The sequence below is a fragment of the Hyaena hyaena genome, unplaced genomic scaffold (genome assembly GCF_003009895.1).
Source record: "Hyaena hyaena isolate Hyena2069 unplaced genomic scaffold, ASM300989v1 scaffold_155, whole genome shotgun sequence".
NCBI lineage: Eukaryota > Metazoa > Chordata > Mammalia > Carnivora > Hyaenidae > Hyaena > Hyaena hyaena.
This window is the reverse complement of record NW_024080787.1, coordinates 2219814-2237718: the sequence shown is the minus strand read 5'-3', so window position 1 is coordinate 2237718 and position 17905 is coordinate 2219814. Positions and strand designations below refer to the sequence as shown.

At 56.3% G+C, this 17905-nt stretch overlaps 2 protein-coding genes across 3 annotated transcripts; one reads left to right on the top strand and one right to left on the bottom strand.

The window, feature by feature from the left end:
• Window positions 1-396: 396 nt before the first annotated feature.
• TFAP4 (transcription factor AP-4) lies at window positions 397-12678 on the bottom strand. 2 transcript variants are annotated; one of them, XM_039239351.1, is made up of 7 exons: window positions 12570-12678; window positions 4574-4739; window positions 4373-4471; window positions 3771-3941; window positions 3009-3149; window positions 2294-2446; window positions 397-1442 (listed from the first exon to the last, which is right to left on the bottom strand). In XM_039239351.1, exons 1-7 carry the CDS (start codon window positions 12656-12658, stop codon window positions 1248-1250), a joined length of 1014 nt encoding a protein of 337 aa, XP_039095282.1. In that variant the 5' UTR covers window positions 12659-12678; the 3' UTR covers window positions 397-1247. The 2 variants fall into 2 exon arrangements, with proteins under 2 accessions (XP_039095282.1, XP_039095283.1); XM_039239352.1 differs by lacking the exon at window positions 12570-12678 and adding an exon at window positions 7430-7490.
• Window positions 12679-12712: 34 nt separating this feature from the next.
• On the top strand, window positions 12713-17085 carry LOC120236473. Its single transcript, XM_039239298.1, has 3 exons — window positions 12713-13192; window positions 14452-14511; window positions 16994-17085. Exons 1-3 carry the CDS (start codon window positions 12718-12720, stop codon window positions 17083-17085), a joined length of 627 nt encoding a protein of 208 aa, XP_039095229.1. The 5' UTR covers window positions 12713-12717.
• Window positions 17086-17905: the final 820 nt, after the last annotated feature.

Genomic DNA, 17905 nt, shown 5'->3' with positions numbered 1-17905 from the left:
TTTCTATAGATGGGGAGACTGAGGTTCAGGGAGATTACGCAAGATGAGGAAGTGGCAAAGCGTAGGGACTACATGACCCCTGAACATCCTTGTCCTTTCTCTCAGATATAGGAAGCTGTGGCTTGGTGGTTCATTCTCTCCTTGCCTCCCCCCAAGGAGCTGGGAGCTGCCCCTCGCACTCCAAAAACCATCTCCCATCTTTGGACAATCCCAGGAATCACCCCAGGGAGTTTGGGGACCCTGATTTCTCATCACAACACCACACTCCAGCTGGGGGAAGTCACTGTGCTCAACCACATCCAGGCCCCTCTGCTGGGCCCCCAGAGCACTCCCACACCCGAGTCAGGGAAGCCTCTCCCGGCTCCTCAGGACAGCACACACCCCACAGGCACGGAATCTAAAAAACAAAGTACAAACTTTATTTTGTTTCTTTATAAAGGCACGGTGGCCTCTTGGTTTTTCCCCCCACTTTCTTAACAAAATATAATAGCTTCTCCTTGAACACAAAGACCTAAAAATTAAAAAAAAAAAAAAAAAAAACAAAAAAACAAAAAAAGATAAAAAACCAAAACCAAAAAGAACCAACAACAAACAAAACAAAAAGAGAGAGACAAAGACATTTTTTGGGTGGAAGATGGGAAACCCGGAGGGAGGGGGGGGCTAGGTGGTGGTGGGGAAATCCTCGCGCTGAGCCGAGGCCAGGAGGGGAGGGGAGAAGGGCAGCAGCAAACCCCAACCGAGAAGCAACGTAGACCCCCGGGTCCCCAGAGAGCCTCGACCCAGCCAGACCCCCAACCCATGTAAGTGCTTAAAGGAGAAAAGAAAAAACCAAAGAGGAGGGAAGGAGTCAAAAACTGTGGGTCTAGGGCTGGCTCTGGGGAGGGCAGCATACCATGGGGTTTCGTTTGATTTTTCCCTGTTCTTCAAAATATGTTTAAATGATAAAATGCTTTTTGGCGGAGAGAGGCCGGGCACCTGTGTCAGCTTCCCCCGGCCTCCGGGGCGAGGCCCAGCCCCAGGTGTCCCGGTGCCCCCAACGCGCTCGGGCCACCCCAGCCCCCGGGGACCTCAGGTCGGGTGGCTTCGCTCAAAGGTCGATTTACAGTATTGAAAAAGAGGTCATAAAAGAGACCCAAATGACATCGTAATTTTGTAAAAATTCCTCACTTGTTCACCTGCGTTTGCTCCCTGTAGCTGCCCCCCGGCCCCCTCCAGCCCCAAGAGGGGAGAGGAGGGCTGGGGGGTGGTCAGGGAAGCCCCCCGTTCCCTGTCGGCTCCTCCCGGCTCTGGTCCATGGCGTCGCTGTCCGAGGCCTCTGAATCGGAGGCCGTGTCGGAGGCATGGGCCTCGGGGCAGCCGCGGCCTGGCTTCACGATGACGGCTCGTCGCTGTTCTTCCTCCTGCTGCTGCCTTTCCTGGGTGCCCTCAATGTGCTGGATCGCCTGGGGGGGGGGGGGCGACAGGCTGCGATGAGGGTGGCCAGGGACAATGGGCCCCGTACATACAAACACAGACACAGACACACACACACACACACACACAGAAAGATCCAGAAGTAAGCCTGGCAAGACAGCAACTGGCCTGCCAGAATACAGGGGAAACAAACATTCGGAACTCCTCTGCGGAGCTGGAAAGCGCCTCGGTGATCACAGTTCAGGGCCGCCTGGAAGTCACATGCGTCTCTCATTTCTGTATTTCAAAGTCTGCCTGTTCACTTAGGGGATGTCTCTGTTATTAACGTGATTCTTCAATTTGCTGCATTCGTGTGCAAACAAAGCTGCAGGGGTTGGTGGGCTTGTGTTGTTGTTTTGTTGTTCTTTGCTTGGGATGCTGTTGGGTTCTCCCAAGGGATGCCACCCAAAGTGGGGCACAGCAGAGACTGCAGGCCTGACCCACACTGCTCGTTATCTGTGCAGAGGCCTAACTGTCCCCCACCCAGCCACTGCCACCTGCATCCCATCCCAGGTCCTGGCAGATGGAGCGGAGAGGAGGCTCTGGAGCGAAACTAGAGCTGGATGCAGGAACGTGACACCAGGAGGCTCAGGGAGCAAAGAACCCTCTCAGAAAACCCCATGGAGGGAAGAGACAGGGTCTTGCAGGCCATGCTGTCCCCCTCTCTGCCCCAGAGCTTCTCCAGAGCCACCTCCTACCGCAGACACAGAAAGGGAAACTCGGGGATGGAGACGTCCAGCTGCCAGACCTTCCAGCTATATTCAAGCCCCATCTCCACCCCCTACGGCCTCTGGCTCTCACACATCTCCCCACATTTTGCTCCCTCCCCAAGCCCGGGTACCTGCACGATCGTGTCCAGATTTTGCCGCGATGTGGAAACAGAGTTGATGACGGAGGAGGGGCCCATGGTGACGACGTTGATGTGGTGGGAGGGAGGGGGTGGCGCCGGCACGATCACTGTGGGGTGGTGGGTGGGGGCCGGGGCGGGCAGCAGCTGCAAGACAGAGACCCTCAATCTTTTTCTGAAGGTTCTAGGAGCTTCCCTTTCCCTGCTGACCCTCACTGAGGGCACAGGATGGCCCTCACTCTGCCTGCTGCCTTGGCAGAGCCTCTGCCTACACCCCCCCCCACCCTCCTCGCCCGGAACTCCTTCACTCCCAGGGGCCCAGCCAGTGTGTGGCCCACCTCTCTTATTTTAAGAAACGAGGAAAAGGTGGTGCAGAGAGGGGCTTCCAGTCGTCTGAGATCCCAGGGCCCCTTCCCTCTCCACCACCAAGCAAGCACGTCAACATCTAACAAATACAGTGGTGGGCAGGAGTGTGGACTCTGGGTTTGGACAGCCAGGTCGCTGAGGATCCTGAGCGGGCATGCAATTCACTTTTTTGTGCCTCAGTCTTGCCATCAATAAAGCCTGGAGAATAAAAGCTCAGGCCTCAAAGGGCTGCTACCAGGACTCAACGTAACAACGGATGCAGGACACCCGGCAACCACGAACGCCGGGCCCCAGAGGCAAGGACGCTGCGTCGCGGGGCCCCTCACAGACGTCGCCTGCTCACCTGGGTCCGAAGGTGCTGCTGTTCCCGCTCCAGTTTCTCCTGGTGCAGCAGCCGTACCTGCTCCTGCTGCTGCTGCAGCTGCACCTGCTGTGCAATCACCTTGAGCTTTTCTGGGTACATGTGGGCCTCCAGCGAGCGCACCTGAGAGCAGAGCAACAGGCTCGGTGGGGCATGGGCCCCAGACCACACCCTGGCGCCCCCAGCCTCTGTTCGGGGCCCTCGGGACTGCTGCGCTCAGCCTCCCCAAGTTCTGCCCTTCGCCAAGACGCCATTCACTCCCACTGCAAACCCTCACGTGGAGTTGGTCCACCCTTGGGGTAGAGACCAAAGTCCTGAGCACAGCCTGCCAGGCCCGCCATGACTCATCTCCTCTCCCGCCATGGCCTCCCTCATGCCCTGACCCCTCCCACCTCGAGGCCCCAGACTGTGTTGTTCTGCGTGCAGCACCCTTCCTTCTCTGCCTGGTTAACGTGAGACTCGACCTCCCCACCTCGGCTCCAATCACTTGCACCGAGAAGCCGTGGAGTAGCCCCCCTGGAACCAGCCCAAATCCCCCTCCCTGGTGCCCACCATTGGCACATGGCCCTTATCGCAGTCATGTTTTATTCCAGCCGTGTGAGATCCTCTGACAAATGTCCCTCAACCCCATGAGGACAGTGAGCCCCGAGGGCAGGGACCTGTCTGCTCTGCTTCCCGCTGAGCCCCCCGCTTGTAGGCCTGGCACAAAGCAGGTGCTCCTGCAGGCAAGTGGCCCGCCCTCACCTGCTCCTCCAGCATCATGCGCACCGAGCGCTCCTTGTCCAGCTGCTGCCGAAGCTCAATCATCTCCCGACGCAGATCCTCTGCCTTCTCGTCTTCCCAGATGTCTGGCGAGCCGATGCCCTCATCCTTGTCCTCTGCCCGCCGCCGCTTGGGGGATGAGCCGCTCAGTTCCTGGAGACCCCAAGGGGCCAGTGAGTGTGCCGTGACACTCCCACACTACTAACACCACCACCACCACCACCACCAACAGGGGAGTCGGGGGCTCCCTCACAGCCCCCCAGGCTGTCGGGCCCAGGTGCACCTGCGCTGGCCCCAGGGTGTCCCGTTCTGCAACTCCAACAAACGGCCAAAGGCCGGAACGGTGATTCCGGAAATCACCTGGTTCCTTCCAGAGCCCAGCCCACTGCACTTGACCGATGGGTAAACTGAGGCCCAGGCAGGAAGGCAACTGCCTGAAGTAGGCAGGTCAATAGGGAAGATGTGACCCACAACTGCAGAGGAGTCCCAGGCCACCGCTGAGCCAGAACACGGCCACACCAGGGAAACGGAGTCAGGACGGGGGCAAGGCACTGTGGTAGGAGGCGGCCTCCACGGGGCGCTACCTGGATAAAGCGCTTGAGCTGCGTGTTCTGCTGCAGAAGCCTGGTCTTCTCCTGCTCCAGGGAGAAGATGTACTCTGCCGTCTGCTGGAGAATGGCTGCCTACTGGTGGGAGGGACAAGTCAGGGCTCCCGGTGGGCTCACTTTCTTCTCCCCACTTGAGCCCACCACCTCCTCCAGGAAGCCTTCTAGGCCCTAGCCTACCTTGCTGAGCTTCTCTCCATCTGTGTGGGGAATGAGGGTCTTGAGGGACTGGAAGCCCGCGTTGATGCTCTGCATGCGCCTCCGTTCGTTACTGTTGGCGATCTCCCTCCGAATCCGCCGCTCCTGGTCCCGCTGCGTCTCAGGGGTCAGTGGAATGTTGGCGAGGCTACAGGGAGGGACAAAGACATGTTCAGGCTGGGTACCCTCCGTGCCCTGCCCCAGTGGGACCCTGTCTTTACAATTCATCTCCAGAGGGCCCCTAGTGTAACTTTCATCCCTCCACTGCAGAAGATGCCAGATCTGTCAGGTGCCTACGCCCCCAGCAGATCAGGAGGGTGATGGAGTTGTGTGCCCTGGGATGCCTGGGTGCAAGTGCTCAGCCCCAGGTCCCGCCCCGTGTCTGGCAGCTGTGTGTGCAGCCCAGAAGCCTGAATGGTTAACAAGAATCTCTGTGATTCTGATGCAGGTGGTGCCGGAGAACAATTGGAGACACCTGTCCTGGGATACCTCTGAGCATCTTGCTGCACACCTGGACCCCCTCCTTCAGCCCTGCAGGCTTCACGACTGAGGAAGAGGGTACCAGATACCCACAGCCACATCTCTGGCCACACACTCATCTGTAAGTCCCCAGCCGGCCCCGGACACCCCACGCTACGAAGGGGACACTAGGCCCACCACCCCTGGAGACACTTCCCGCCCCCAAACCCACCCACCCCAAGAGGCAGGCCCAGCCTGTGCCAGAGGAGCAAGGCTCCCAGCATGCAGTGGGCAATGTTATCGTATACTATGTGACTGCATCTTACAGGAGCAGCAGCTCGTGGGGGGAGAGAGAAGGCAGCCAGTGGAAGGGGGAGAGGCTATGGGCCCAGCGGCATTGGCAGGAGGCAAAGACAGCAGCGCGGCCTGTGGGCCCAACGCCACTGCTCCCGAGGGGTGGGCCTGTGTGTGGCCTGGAGGAGCCATTCACCCTTTCCCGGCCCTCTCCTGAAACTCCCCCCCCACCCCCCCAGCTCCTGGCCTGATGGCTTCCAGATGCTGGGCTCCCAGAAGAAGCCACCAGCCCCACCCAAAGCCACAGCCCTGGCTTCTTCCTGAGGGGCCCTCCCGGGGCGACCTGTTCCAGGCCTGGGCCAAGAGAGCTCACTCCCCTGGTTCTGGGGGAATGGGGACAGGCCTGCGGGCAGCCTTGTTCCTTTGATGGGGACCCTGGGCTCCAAGAGGTGCCCAAGCCCCCGTGCCCATCCCCAGACTGAAAGAAGTTTGCTCAGAAACCCAGGAGAATGCATCTGCAACAGCTGGAGAGAGGCAAGGCTTTCCCTGTCGCCCCCCCACCCCCCCGGCCCACCCCATCCATCCCATTCCAGGCCTGCAGGACCTTGGACTTGTCTTTGCCCCTTCCTGGGCCTTGGCCTCCTCTCTTGACAGAGAGGGTAGTCCATGGAAGGTGGGCTAAGAGCAGGCTCCACATCAGCTACAGCTGGGAGTCCACAGACAAGCCCTCTCCTCCACCAGCACCCCGACAGCCTCCCTGGGCCCCCTCGTTGAGGGTGCAGTTTTGTCACAGGGCCTTGGAATATCGATGCTGGAAAGTGGGTTCATGACCCTTTCCTTACAGATGAGACTTAGGACTCAGAGTGAGAAGGGACGGAGTTTTAGTGTAAGACTGCCAGTCATCGGGGTCCCCACTTCTGGGCCAGGGGCACCTCACTTGTCCCAGTTTCCCTGCCCCTACAGTGGAGGTGACAGGGTTGCTGGAGAGAGCAATGGAGAGGATGCAGGTCAGAGACCTGATGTGCAGTGGCTCGCCTGCCCTTTGTGGGGGCCTAGAACCTAGGCCAGGCTCCCCTGGTCTAGCAGTGCCCTTGAAACCCTCTGCGGTGGGGAGCCTGGCTGGCTCAGTAGAGCATGTCGCCTTCTTGGGGTTGTGAGTTTGGGCCCCACGTTGGACGTAGAGCTTACTTAAAAAAAAAAAAGTCGAGTTCTATGCTGACTCGTTTTGCTGGAATTTTCTCATTGAATTGTCACAATCTTCCTCAGTCCAGTGGCCTTACGATTGCTGTGTGGATTGAGGACATAGATTTGGGAAGGGAACAGCTCCAGCAAGTGGCGGGGCTGGGACTTAAACCCTGATCCCAGAGCCCTGCTCTTACCCACAGGACAGAGTGGGCTCTGCACCGTCCCACAGAGCCAGACACCCAGACAGACAGACGAGTTACCCTGTAGAAAAGGCAAAGCATGCGGCACGCACAACCACCATGCTCTTAATACCATCACAGAACATTTACATCATTCTCCATCTGACTCCCATGGACACCCAGCTGGGTAGCTGTGTTGCAAAGGGGAATCCAGGGTCCAAGGAAGGGAAGCGCCCAAGGTCAGACAACCAGACCAGGACTTAACAGGCATCTGCAGATGCCAAGCAAAAGCTCAGCTCCCCCCTCACACACACACCTGCTGATGGCACCCTCTATCCATGGCTCACAAATGACCCCGCTGCATACCAAAGCCCTGTGTATGGCCTCAGCAGATAATGCCCTTGCACCCTCCTGACAGTGGGGCAGGCACAGAAGTGACTTGCCCATGACAGGTCAGGCAGAGCAGGGTGCAGCTGCACTTTCATCCCCACCCTCAGAAACCAGAGTTCAGCCCCACCTTCTCCAACCAGGCAGCTCATGTGCCCATGAAAACCTCTGCCCTGGGGAGCAGACCCTCAGCTCTCCCTTCTCCCCAGGATGCCCAGGAGCTGGGGAGAACAAAGGAGAATGAAGGACCCAGGCAGGGAGCAGAGGCGGGCTCATCCTGGTTCTTCCAAATGTTCTATCCATTCTTTCCCTCTTGCTAAGTCAATCAGCCCACCTTCCCGGTTCAGGAACCAGCTGCTGGCTAACCTAGCGCAGACTTGCGTCCCAGAAAACAGACTTCACCCCAAAGCTGCAGTTCCTTATGAGAACTTTGGTTGCCACCAACAACGAACCCACACCCTCTCCACCCCCCAGCCCCGGGAGTACCAGCTGACAGATTCTTTAATAGAATGTGGACTAACCAGGGTTTCTTATTGGCGGAATGCTGACAAATCAGGGACTCTGATTGGTGGAATCATGGATAACAGGGAGTTCTCATTGGTGGGAGGGCTGGCCAACCAGGGGTCCTGATTGCTGACCAACCCGCGGTTCCTATAATGGATGGCTAATCCCGCTGATACTGTACTAGATAAAGTGGGCTTTTCTGCCAATGCCTGAAAGTTTCTCACATTTCTTTCTGAATTTGGCACACGTAAACATGATTTACAGGAATCATAAGGCCCTTTGTCTCCTCCACATCAACTTCAGACTCCCAGGTGAGCAGTGAAAGTAGTCTGGTTCACTGACACCCAGTATCTTTGGCTTCCCGCCCTCCCAGACCTATGAGAGCCAGTCTCCTGGAGGTGAGCAGCCAATGGCCAAGAACTGTGTGGGTACCAGCCCTGGGTGCCAAGATTGCCACCCTAATACCAGAGTACCCTCAAACAGCCCCGTGGGAATAAAACCAGCATACCAATCAGAGGTTATGGGGTAGGGAGCAAACTTACTTTCTTTCTTTCTTTCTTTCTTTCTTTCTTTCTTTCTTTCTTTCTTTCTTTCTTTTCTTTCTTTTCTTTCTTTCTTTCTTTCTTTCTTTCTTTCTTTCTTTCTTTCTTTCTTTCTTTTTTTATGTTTTTATTTATTTCTGACAGAGAGAAACAGAGCACGAGCTAGAGAGGGGCAGCGGGAGGGAGACACAATCCGAAGCAGGGTCCAAGCTCTGGGCTGTCAGCACAGACTCACACGAGGCTGGAACTCGTGAACTGAAATCATGACCTGAGCCAAAGTCAGACACCTGACCGACTGAGCCACCCAGGTGACCCGGGAGCACACTCTGCAAGACAGGACCCTGACCTGTACCTGTCCTTCCTACCCAGCCCAAAAGCAGGTACCCCTCATCCCCCTACACCCCCATGCCTGGCTCTAGCCTCAGATTAGCCACTGAGAACTCTCATTTTACACTACCCAAAGTCACTCACACACCTGCCACTCAGTGTCTACAGTGTGAGGTGGGAAACCCCACACGGGATTTCTCCCTACCCCGAAAGGAAGACAGAAGGTAAGAAGTTGACTCTCAGCAAGGACGCCCAAGGCACTCCCCTCCGCAGAAGGTACTGAAGCCGCCCAGGGCCTTCCGCCAGCCCCGCTGTTGTATCCATACTCCACACTCTGCCCAGGCTGCCACCCCTGCCCTTATCCCAGAACAAACCATGTTTAGGCTGTTCCCATCAGAAACACCTCTTCTCTCCCCTCCCCTCCCCATGGCTTCCTCAGCTCCTCAGAGGGAACTCCCTGAACCATGTTCAAGTACAAACCACCCCAGCCTCTTACTAGCTGTGGAACCCCATGGTTAGCTACTTCATCTTTCAAAGCCTCAGTTTCCCCACCTGTGAATGGGGAAACATTGCCTCACTTCATAGGATCATGGTGAAATTTAAAGACACAGGCGAGGGGTACCTGAGTGGCTCTGTCTATTAAGCATCCTCTAGATTTTGGCTCAGATCATGATCTCACAGTTTGTGGGATCAAGCCCTGCATCGGGTTCTGCACAGAGCCTGCTTGGGATTCTCTGTCTCCCTCTCTCTCTCTCTCTCAAAATAAATAAATAAACATTTGAAAAAATTAAAGACACAGAAAAGGGAGGCCCCTGGCTGGCTCAGTTAGTGGAGTGTATGACTCTTAATCTTGGGGGTCATGAGTATGCTTAGGTTATTAAAAGAGAGATAGAAGGAGGGAGTGAGGAAGAAAAAAGAGAGACTGAAGAAACAGGATGACTGGTTTTTCCAGAGTTTGTACCCAGGACTCGAGGAGAACCCAAGATCTCTCTTAGGGGGCTGACAAGACTCTTTAGTACTAGGAGACTGAACTCTTAGCATAGGGCCAGTTTTGGCTCCTAGCACAGAGTAGGTACATCATAAAAACTGCATCAAGGGGGCACCTGGGTGGCTCAGTTGGTTAAGCTTCCGACTTTGACTCAGGTCATGATATCACGGCTGCTGAGTTCGAGCCCCACATCAGGCTCTCTGCTATCTGCTTCAGATCTTTTGTACACCCCCCGCCCCCATCTGCCCCTGCCACACAATCTCCCTCAAAAATAAACATAAAACAAAACAAAAAAACAGATCAAGGACCCAGCACACATTCCAAAGCCCCTAGCTGTTCCCTAACTCCTTCTGAGAACTGGTCTCTTCCCACCCACCCCCCCAAGGGCAGTAGGTAAACACTCTACGACCAAAATGCTCCTGCTTCTAAAAGTGTGAGTGCCAGGGCGCCTGGGTGGCTTAGTCGGTTAAGCGTCCGACTTTCGCTTAGGTCATGATCTCGCGGTTCGTGGGTTCAAGCCCCACATCGGGCTCTGTGCTGACTGCCAGCTCAGAGCCTGGAGCCTATTTCAGAGTCTGTGTCTCCCTCTCTCTCTGACCCTCCCCTGATCATGCTGTCTCTCTCTCTCTCTCTCTCCTAGAAATAAATAAAAATATTGAAAAAAAATTTTTTTAAATAAAAATAAAAGTGTGAGTGCCATTTTAACAGATACCAGGTGCTTTCCACACACACAGCCAACCTTTACAGGTGCTCTATTTTACAGAAGCAGAGAGCACTGAGACAACCCAAGTCCAAGACCACACAGCTTGGGCAGGAGCAGCTATGAAGGGGAATGCTGGGATAGAGGAGACACGGGGACCCACGGTGCAGTATGGCCCCCTCCAGCAAGTATGGGAGAAGGATGAGAGAGACAAGGAACCCTTCAGGCACTGAGAGATGGAACAAAGTCCAACAGTTTGAGAAACCAGTCCACACAGCCAAAAGGTCCCGCCCCAGCCACACATTTGATCCCACCTCACCCCCACAGCTCCTTCTGAAAATGAACAGAGGCCCCAACTCCATACCCAGTGCAGGAGCTTACAAGGGTCTCACAGATAGGCAGGCTCACACCTGGGGCACTTGGCCCCTGGCGACTGCTGGACTCCCCTAAAGTGGGGCTTGGGACAGGGACAGAGTGAAGCCAGAGTCCTAGAGTCCGAGAGGATTCAACTAAGGGCCAGGCCTGACGGCCAGAGGTCCCTACTGTGCCAAGCCTGCCCAGGATCAGGTGCCGACCGTCCTGCCCAACATCCGCAGCAGCGCAACCTCACCTCCCCAATGCCCAGCCCTTCCCGGTAGAAGCAGGTCTCCGGGATCAGGGTTCAAGTTCCAGCCCCACCACTTGCTGTAACTGTTTGCTTCTCAAGCCTGTGTCCTCATACCACACAGGAATCATAAGGCCGCTTAACTCAGGAGGAAGACTGAAAATTCAATGAGAAAACTCCAGCAAAACGAGTCCCTAGAACATATCAAGAGGAGCAGAAATTTTTTTTCTTATTACAGCTAGGTCCTCCAGGTAGACCTAGGCCACCAGTCTGGTTGCCCACCACCCTGAACTTGAAAATTGTTAAGGTAGGAACTCTGGAGCAGGGTGGGGTGTGTGCATACAAGAGCAGCAGCCATCCCCAGCCTCATTTCTGCAGCCCCTGGTGTCCACCAGCCTGGGCCACACCGCCCTGGGCTCCTCCTCCCTCAAGCCCCGCCCAGGCTGCCCTGGGCGGCAGAGCACGTGGCCCCAGCCCTAGGGAGCCATTTCGCTCCCAGAGCAGCAAGGCCGTACAGTGACTGCAGATCCCACACTTGGACACACAGGAGGGCCCCGGCCACTGTACTGCCGCGTCCCACAGGCGATATTCAGTGCTGATGCCCAAGCCCTTATCCTGGCCATCAGAGTTGCGGACGTGTGCATTTTAACCAATGTCCAGGGAAATGGGGTGCGAGTGGTACACGCACCCGTCACCCTTTGGTATAGGGTGGATGTGGAGCAACCCGGGCCAAACTTGGAAAGTGGCTCCGGAGGGGCCGAGGACCACCCACCCACGCACCCAACACGGCTGGAAGACTGAACGCTTTCGGTTTACAGCAGGGAGGGGGGGGAAGGGGTGTGGATGGGAAAGTTTGCAGCCGAGACCAGCGTGCGGAAGGCAGCAGCCTTGTGAGGCCAGGCGCGGCCTCTGGAACCCCCTCCCCAAAAGGCGCCTCCACCGGGCCTCCCTGGCCCATCCAGCCCGCGGGAGCCGAGCTTTGTGCGAGGAAAGCGTGGCCCGGGCGCGCCTACAACTCCCACAATGCCGCACCGGTGGGGCTCGGGGAACTACAGCTCCCGCGAGGCGGCGCGCGGGGGTCCGCCTACTCCAAGAGGGCTGCAGAGTCACGTCCAGGCCTCGCTAGTAAACAGCGCCCGGGCGCGGGCGGCAAGCGAGAGAGCGGCCGCTAACGTGCCCGAGTCCTCGGCGCCCCCGGCCGGCAGCACCGGCCTCTCGGGTTCCACCCATCCCTACGTCCCTACTCGAGCACGCCTCCAGACCCCGCCGCAGCCCTGCTCCCAGCAAACACACCACCCGGCTCCCCGATCCTACCCCCCCCCCCACCCCGCGCCGAGAGCCGCGGCGTGGCTGCATTGTAGCCGACCGCGCAGCAGCCCCACGCGCGCCCCGGGCACCCCCCAAGCCCCCTTGGAGGGGGTACCCAGAGACAGCGAAGAAGGAGGGAGAGGAAGGAAGCCGCCGCGGGAGGGGGGAGGAGGAAGCGCGGGGGGGGAAAGCCACCAGCACCAAGCATGGCCGGGACTGCTGCAGAACCACGTGGGTCTGTTTGCAATTTACAAACGTCGCGACTCGCCCGCCTGCAGCGGACAAAAGTGACCAGGGCCGCTCGGGGCCCCCACGTTCCCGGGGAGGAGGGTCCCCCGGCGGCGCAAGCCCAGCTCGCGGGGCTGTAGCCGCCCCGGAGGCTAAGAAAGGCGAGCGGGGTCGGCAGCGCGGGCCATGCGTGCGCACACGCGCGCCAGCCTAAGCGGGCTGGCCAGGGGCTGCAATCATGGGAAGGGGTTGGGGGGGAGGAGGAGTACACACCTACAGAGCCCTCCTATCACTTCTTTCTCTGTTTTCCTGAAATGTTGCAAAGAGGGCACCTTCTGAGTGGGCACCATGAAATACTCCATAGCGATCGGCCCCCCTCCTCTGCACGAGCCGGGTCCCGCGGTCCGCCGGAGAATGCAAGATGGAAATCCGAATCAAAGGGCAGCGCCGGACGGAGGTGCAGAAACGGCCGGTCCCAGATGCTGGCGGCGGCGGCGGCGGCGAGGGGAGGGAGGCGGGCGGGAGGGGCGGGAGGGAGGTCTCTCCGGCCTGCCTCCCCGGGCGTGTGTATGTGTGTGTGTGTTTGCAGCTGATCAGATGTCTGTTTCAAGGCGGGAAACAGCTGGTGAAAACTCAGCACTCCCCCGGCCTCCTTCCGCGGAGTAAGGAATTGCATGTAAACAAAGGACTATTTGCAGCGCCCCCCGGGCGGCGCGAGGCCCGGGTGAGAGGGGCGCGGGCCCCCGGGGACTGGTTGCGGCCTGGGTCTGCGGGCCTACCCCCCCGGTACCCGGAGCCGGGGGCAGTGGGCCGGCTGGGGGGGCGCGGCGTGAATGAAGCGAGCTGCGGCCGAGCTACATGCGCCACTATGGGTGATGAGGTCCATCAGCTGACAGGTTGGCAAGCGTTGCAAAAAAAAAAAAAGAAAGAGAGAGAGAGGGAGAGAAAGGGGCCAGCCACCGCGAGGGAGCCTAGCCCGTGCGCCCGGGGTCCGGCGGGGACCGGCCGATGCGGGGTCCCGGCGCTCGGTGGCCCTGGGGGGCGGAGGGCGCGCAGTTGCACCGCGAGCGCGATGGCGAAGGAGGCTTGGGGTGCTGCTCGGGGCTTTTTCTTTTGCACGGTTGCAGCTGCACGGAGAGGAGCCGCTCTGGCGCGCTCCCTCAGAGCCCAGGGCCCCCTGGAAACTTGCGTCACAGCAACCTCTTCCCACATGTAACTTGGGGCCGACTTCGGAGGCCAGCCAGCCCCCTCCCTCCCTGCCTGCCCAGTTGGCCGCCTGGCCCGGGCTCCGGAGCCTGGGAATCCCGCAGCCGGACTGGAGAGAGCAAAGGGGGGCGCGCCGGGCGCCTCCGATTCTGAGGCTGCCTTACGAAACGGGGGCCCCGGTGGGGAGAGAAGGGTGGGGGCGGGCCAGGACCGCAGCGGCCGCGGCAGCGGGCTGCCAAGCGCGACCTGGAGGTCTGGCGGCTGCTGCCGGGTACCCCCCTATTTCCCACCCCCTCTCCCCCTCCGCGGGAAGGCTGGACAGAAGGAGACGCAGGGCCGCAGCTTCTCATTCATGGCTAAACTAGTACGGGACCTGCTCCTCCGCCAGGGTGCGCTCTGGCTACGGGTGACGGCCCAGGGCGGGGAGGGAGGGACCGTGGTGGCCAGCTTCCGTCCCCCCTCCCGTGTCCCCTCCCCTGGCTCCTGGAGGGTTGGCCCCTGGCTCAGGAAGACCACGCCTGCCTTGGAATGTCCTCCCTCCTGCCCACTGCCTTTCCCAATCCCATCCGCCTTCAAGGTTCCACCCAAATCGCGCCTAATTAAACTATTCCTACTAATAAAAAGAGTTACTGTTATTCCGGGAACTATTATTAGTATTAGATTTCGCCAGCACCTTGTAGAGTTTTGCATGCATGTTTTCCGATCCTGAAAGCAACCTGTTGGGTAGTTTCTCTCAGTACAGGTCCCAAACCATTTAACATCACAGTCCCTGGAAAGCCTTACTGTGGGGACAGGAAGTGTGCTCAGGAAATGATGACTTCCTGGGAGGAAATATAGGATAGAAGGCCACAGAACTGTTTACACCCAGCGAAGTCTATAGTGCCTCTGGATGAATGAGTGAATGAATGAGTGAGTGAGAGCTGGGAGAAATGTGCTTATCTCTTAACAGAACTGCTTTGGTGGAACCTGGGAGCTGTCACTCAGACTGGCCTGGCCGTTCCTGCCACAGGTGCCGAAAATGCCCGCTGGGGGTTCATCTGCTCCTCCCCAAGGCCTGAAATAGCATCCCTGCCCCCACCACCCGACTCCAGCTCCCTCCCAACACTTAGCCCTCTTTCCTGAAGTGACACAAGAAGCCCTCAAACTCCAAGCTGTCCCCCATTTCCAGGACTCCCAAACAGGGTCCACTGTGCCCTCTGCAAAATCCCTTAGAGACTCTACCCCTGAGTCTCCAGGTCAGCAAACCTTTTCTGTAAAGGGCGTATAAAAGTTATTTGTGATGGTTTCCATTGCTACAGTAACAAATAACACAAGGCTCGCTAAGCTGATACAAATTTATTCTCTGGAGGTCAGAAGTCCAAAAGGGTTACATTTGGCTAAAATCATGGTGTCAGCAAAGCTCCTTTCCTTTTGAGAGTTCTAGGGGAGACTCCTTTCCTTACCTTTTCCAGCTTCTAGAAGCTGCCCAAGTTTTTTGGCTGGTGGCACCCCACCCCCTCCAGGAGGTCACTGCAACCTCTGCTTCTATTACCATATTTCCGTCTCAGACTCTGACACCCCCCCACACTGTCTCTTTGATGATGACCTTGAGCCCACCCAGACAGTGCAGAATAATTTCCCCATCTCAAGATCCTTACCTCAGTTGTATCTTCTTCAAAGTCCCTTTGGCCACATAAGGTAACTTAATAACAGGTTCCACCGATTAGGATGTGAACGTCTTGGGGGGACCATACCATTCTTAGTTCCGGGGCCATACAAACCCTGGCAGAGGTTGTAATATGCTCCCCCATTTCCACTTCTAGAATAAAAACAGGGACTCAAACAGGTAATTATATACCAGTGTTCATAACAGCATTATTCACAGTGGCTAAAAGGTGCACACCACCCACTGTCCTTCAACTGATGAGAGAGGATAAGCAAATGTGGTCTATTTGTACAATGGAATATTATTTGGCGTTAAAAAGGAATGAAGTGCTAATATATACCACAGCACCAATGAACCTTGAAAAGTAAAATAAGCCAGGACTGGGGTGTCTGAGTGGCTCAGCCCGTTAACTGTCCAGCTTCAGCTCAAGTCATGACCTCATGGTTCCTGGGTTCCAGCCCTGAGTTGGGCTCTGCGCTGATAGTCAAGCTTGCCGAGGATTCTCACTGTGTCCTTCCTCTATGCGTGCTCTCTCTCTCTCTCACACAAAATAAATAAATAAACTTAAAAAAAAAAAAAAACATAAGCTGGGGCGCCTAGGTGGCTCAGTCAGTTAAGCATCCGACTCTTGATTTGGGCTCAGGTCATGATCTCATAGTTCATGGGTTCGAATCCCGCATTGGGCTCTGCACTGACACTACGGAGTACTCTAGGATTCTCTCTCTCCCTTTCTCTGCCCTTCCCGCTTGCGCTCTCTCTCACTCTCAAATAAATAAAAATAAATGTGTTTTCTTTTTTAAGCCAGGGTACAAAAGATCACACATTATATGATTACACTGGCATGTAATACCTAGGACAGGTAAATTCACAGAGACAAAAAGTGGATCAGAGGTAACTGAGGGGGTTTGTGTGCTGGGGTGAGGGGGGGATGGGGGAGTTATTGCTTAAGGAGTATGATGTTTGGGGTGATGGAAAAATTTTGGAAATAGTATTGATGGTTGCACAACATTGGGAATGTAATTGTTGCCACTAAATTGTACACTTTAGAATGGCGGCAGGCAGAGGCGTCTGCGTGGCTCAGTCAGTCATGATTTCGGCTCAAGTCATGATCTCATGGTTCCTGAGTTCGAGCCCCAGCATCAGGCTCTCTGCCATCAGCTCTGAGCCCACTTTGGATTCTCTGTCTCCTCTTTCTCTGCCCCTCCCCCACTGGTTCTCTCTCTCTCTCTCTCAAAACTAAATATTTAAAAAAATAAAAGAATAAAGGCTCTTAATAGGAATTAAGATTTTACAAAAATATAATAAAAAAAGAAAATGGTGGAAATGGCCAACTTTATACTATATACATTTTACCATTAAAAAAAGAAAAATGGGGGCACCTGGGTTTTCAGTTGGTTAAGCTTCTGACTGTTGATTTCACCTCAGGTCATGATCTCACAGTTAGTGAGACTGAGTCTCACATCGGGCTCTGTGCTGACAGTATGGAACCTGCTTGGGATTCTCTCTCTCTGCCTCTCCCCTGCTTGTGCGCTCTCTCGCTCTCTCTCTCTGTCTCTCTGAAACTAAATAAACATTTAAAAAATAAAAGAAAAATGGTCAGTGGGTGAGGTTTGACCCGTGGGCTATAGTTTGCTCGACCCATAGGTCCTGCCGACGCCCTGTGCCCCTTTATCGCCTCACTTCCCTCCTTACCCAGCTCAGAATTCACAGCCCCTCAACGCATTCCTTCCCTTGTGTGTCCAACCCCCGCCCTGCCCCTCCCCCACCCTCCCGATTCAGCAGAACAGCCCTGCGAAAAGGAAATCCCACAAGCTGGCTGACTGATGTAATTTTCAAATCCCCCTAGGGAGCCTCCAGTCACCCAGGTCTGTTCTTCCCGCCACCTTCTCCTCTGTCAGGACGGTCATCACCTCCCCACCTCCTCGCTCAGCTGCGTGACTTCAGATCCTAAGAACCCGGGACCGTCTGGACGAGAAGCCCCGCGTGCTCCTATTGCTGCCTCTGCACACACACACACACACCCCCCCCGCACCTGTAACCTGCCATCTGGCCCCTGGCCCGTCTGGATGAATGTCTGCGCTCTGCAGGTGCATGGAGAACCCCTCAGGGGTGTCCTCTATCCTACATCCGTACCGCGTGCCCTCCATTGGACCCTTTCCCTCACCGAGAACAAGCTGTGTGATTCCCATTTAAAAAACAAAGCAAAACAAAACACCCACAACCCTCCACCCCTTCCAGGCTAACACTCTCTCCCTGCTGTTCTTTACAGCAAAACTTCCTGAAGTGGGTGTTTTGTTCCCTCTCTCCTTCACTCTGCCCGGCCCCCACGACTCCTCCGGGAAAACTGCTCTTGCTGAAGTCACTGGTGTTCCCTCCAAGGAGCTGTTTTCTGTCTTCACTGTATGCGACCTTCTTGAAGTTTTTTTGCTTGGCAGCTGGGACACGCCCACAGCCAAATCCTCGACCCGTCTCGGTCTGCCCACACTCTCTGCTTTTTGGACGATAGGGTTCCAGAAAGGACCAGAAGCCATATGGTGTGGTTCAGGATCCAGGTTCTACTCGAACCCCAGCTTCAGGTAGGAGGGTGACCACAGGCAAGTTTCCTTAACCTGACTCAGCTCCCTTGTCTGTAAAAGAGGCCTTACAGCCCCTAACTTGCAGGCTGTTGCAAGAAGTCTGTGATACACCTGGCATGTTGTAGCATTAATAAGGAGCAGTTGCCGGTATCACTGATGTCAGGTTGCCACGGGCAGCAGTG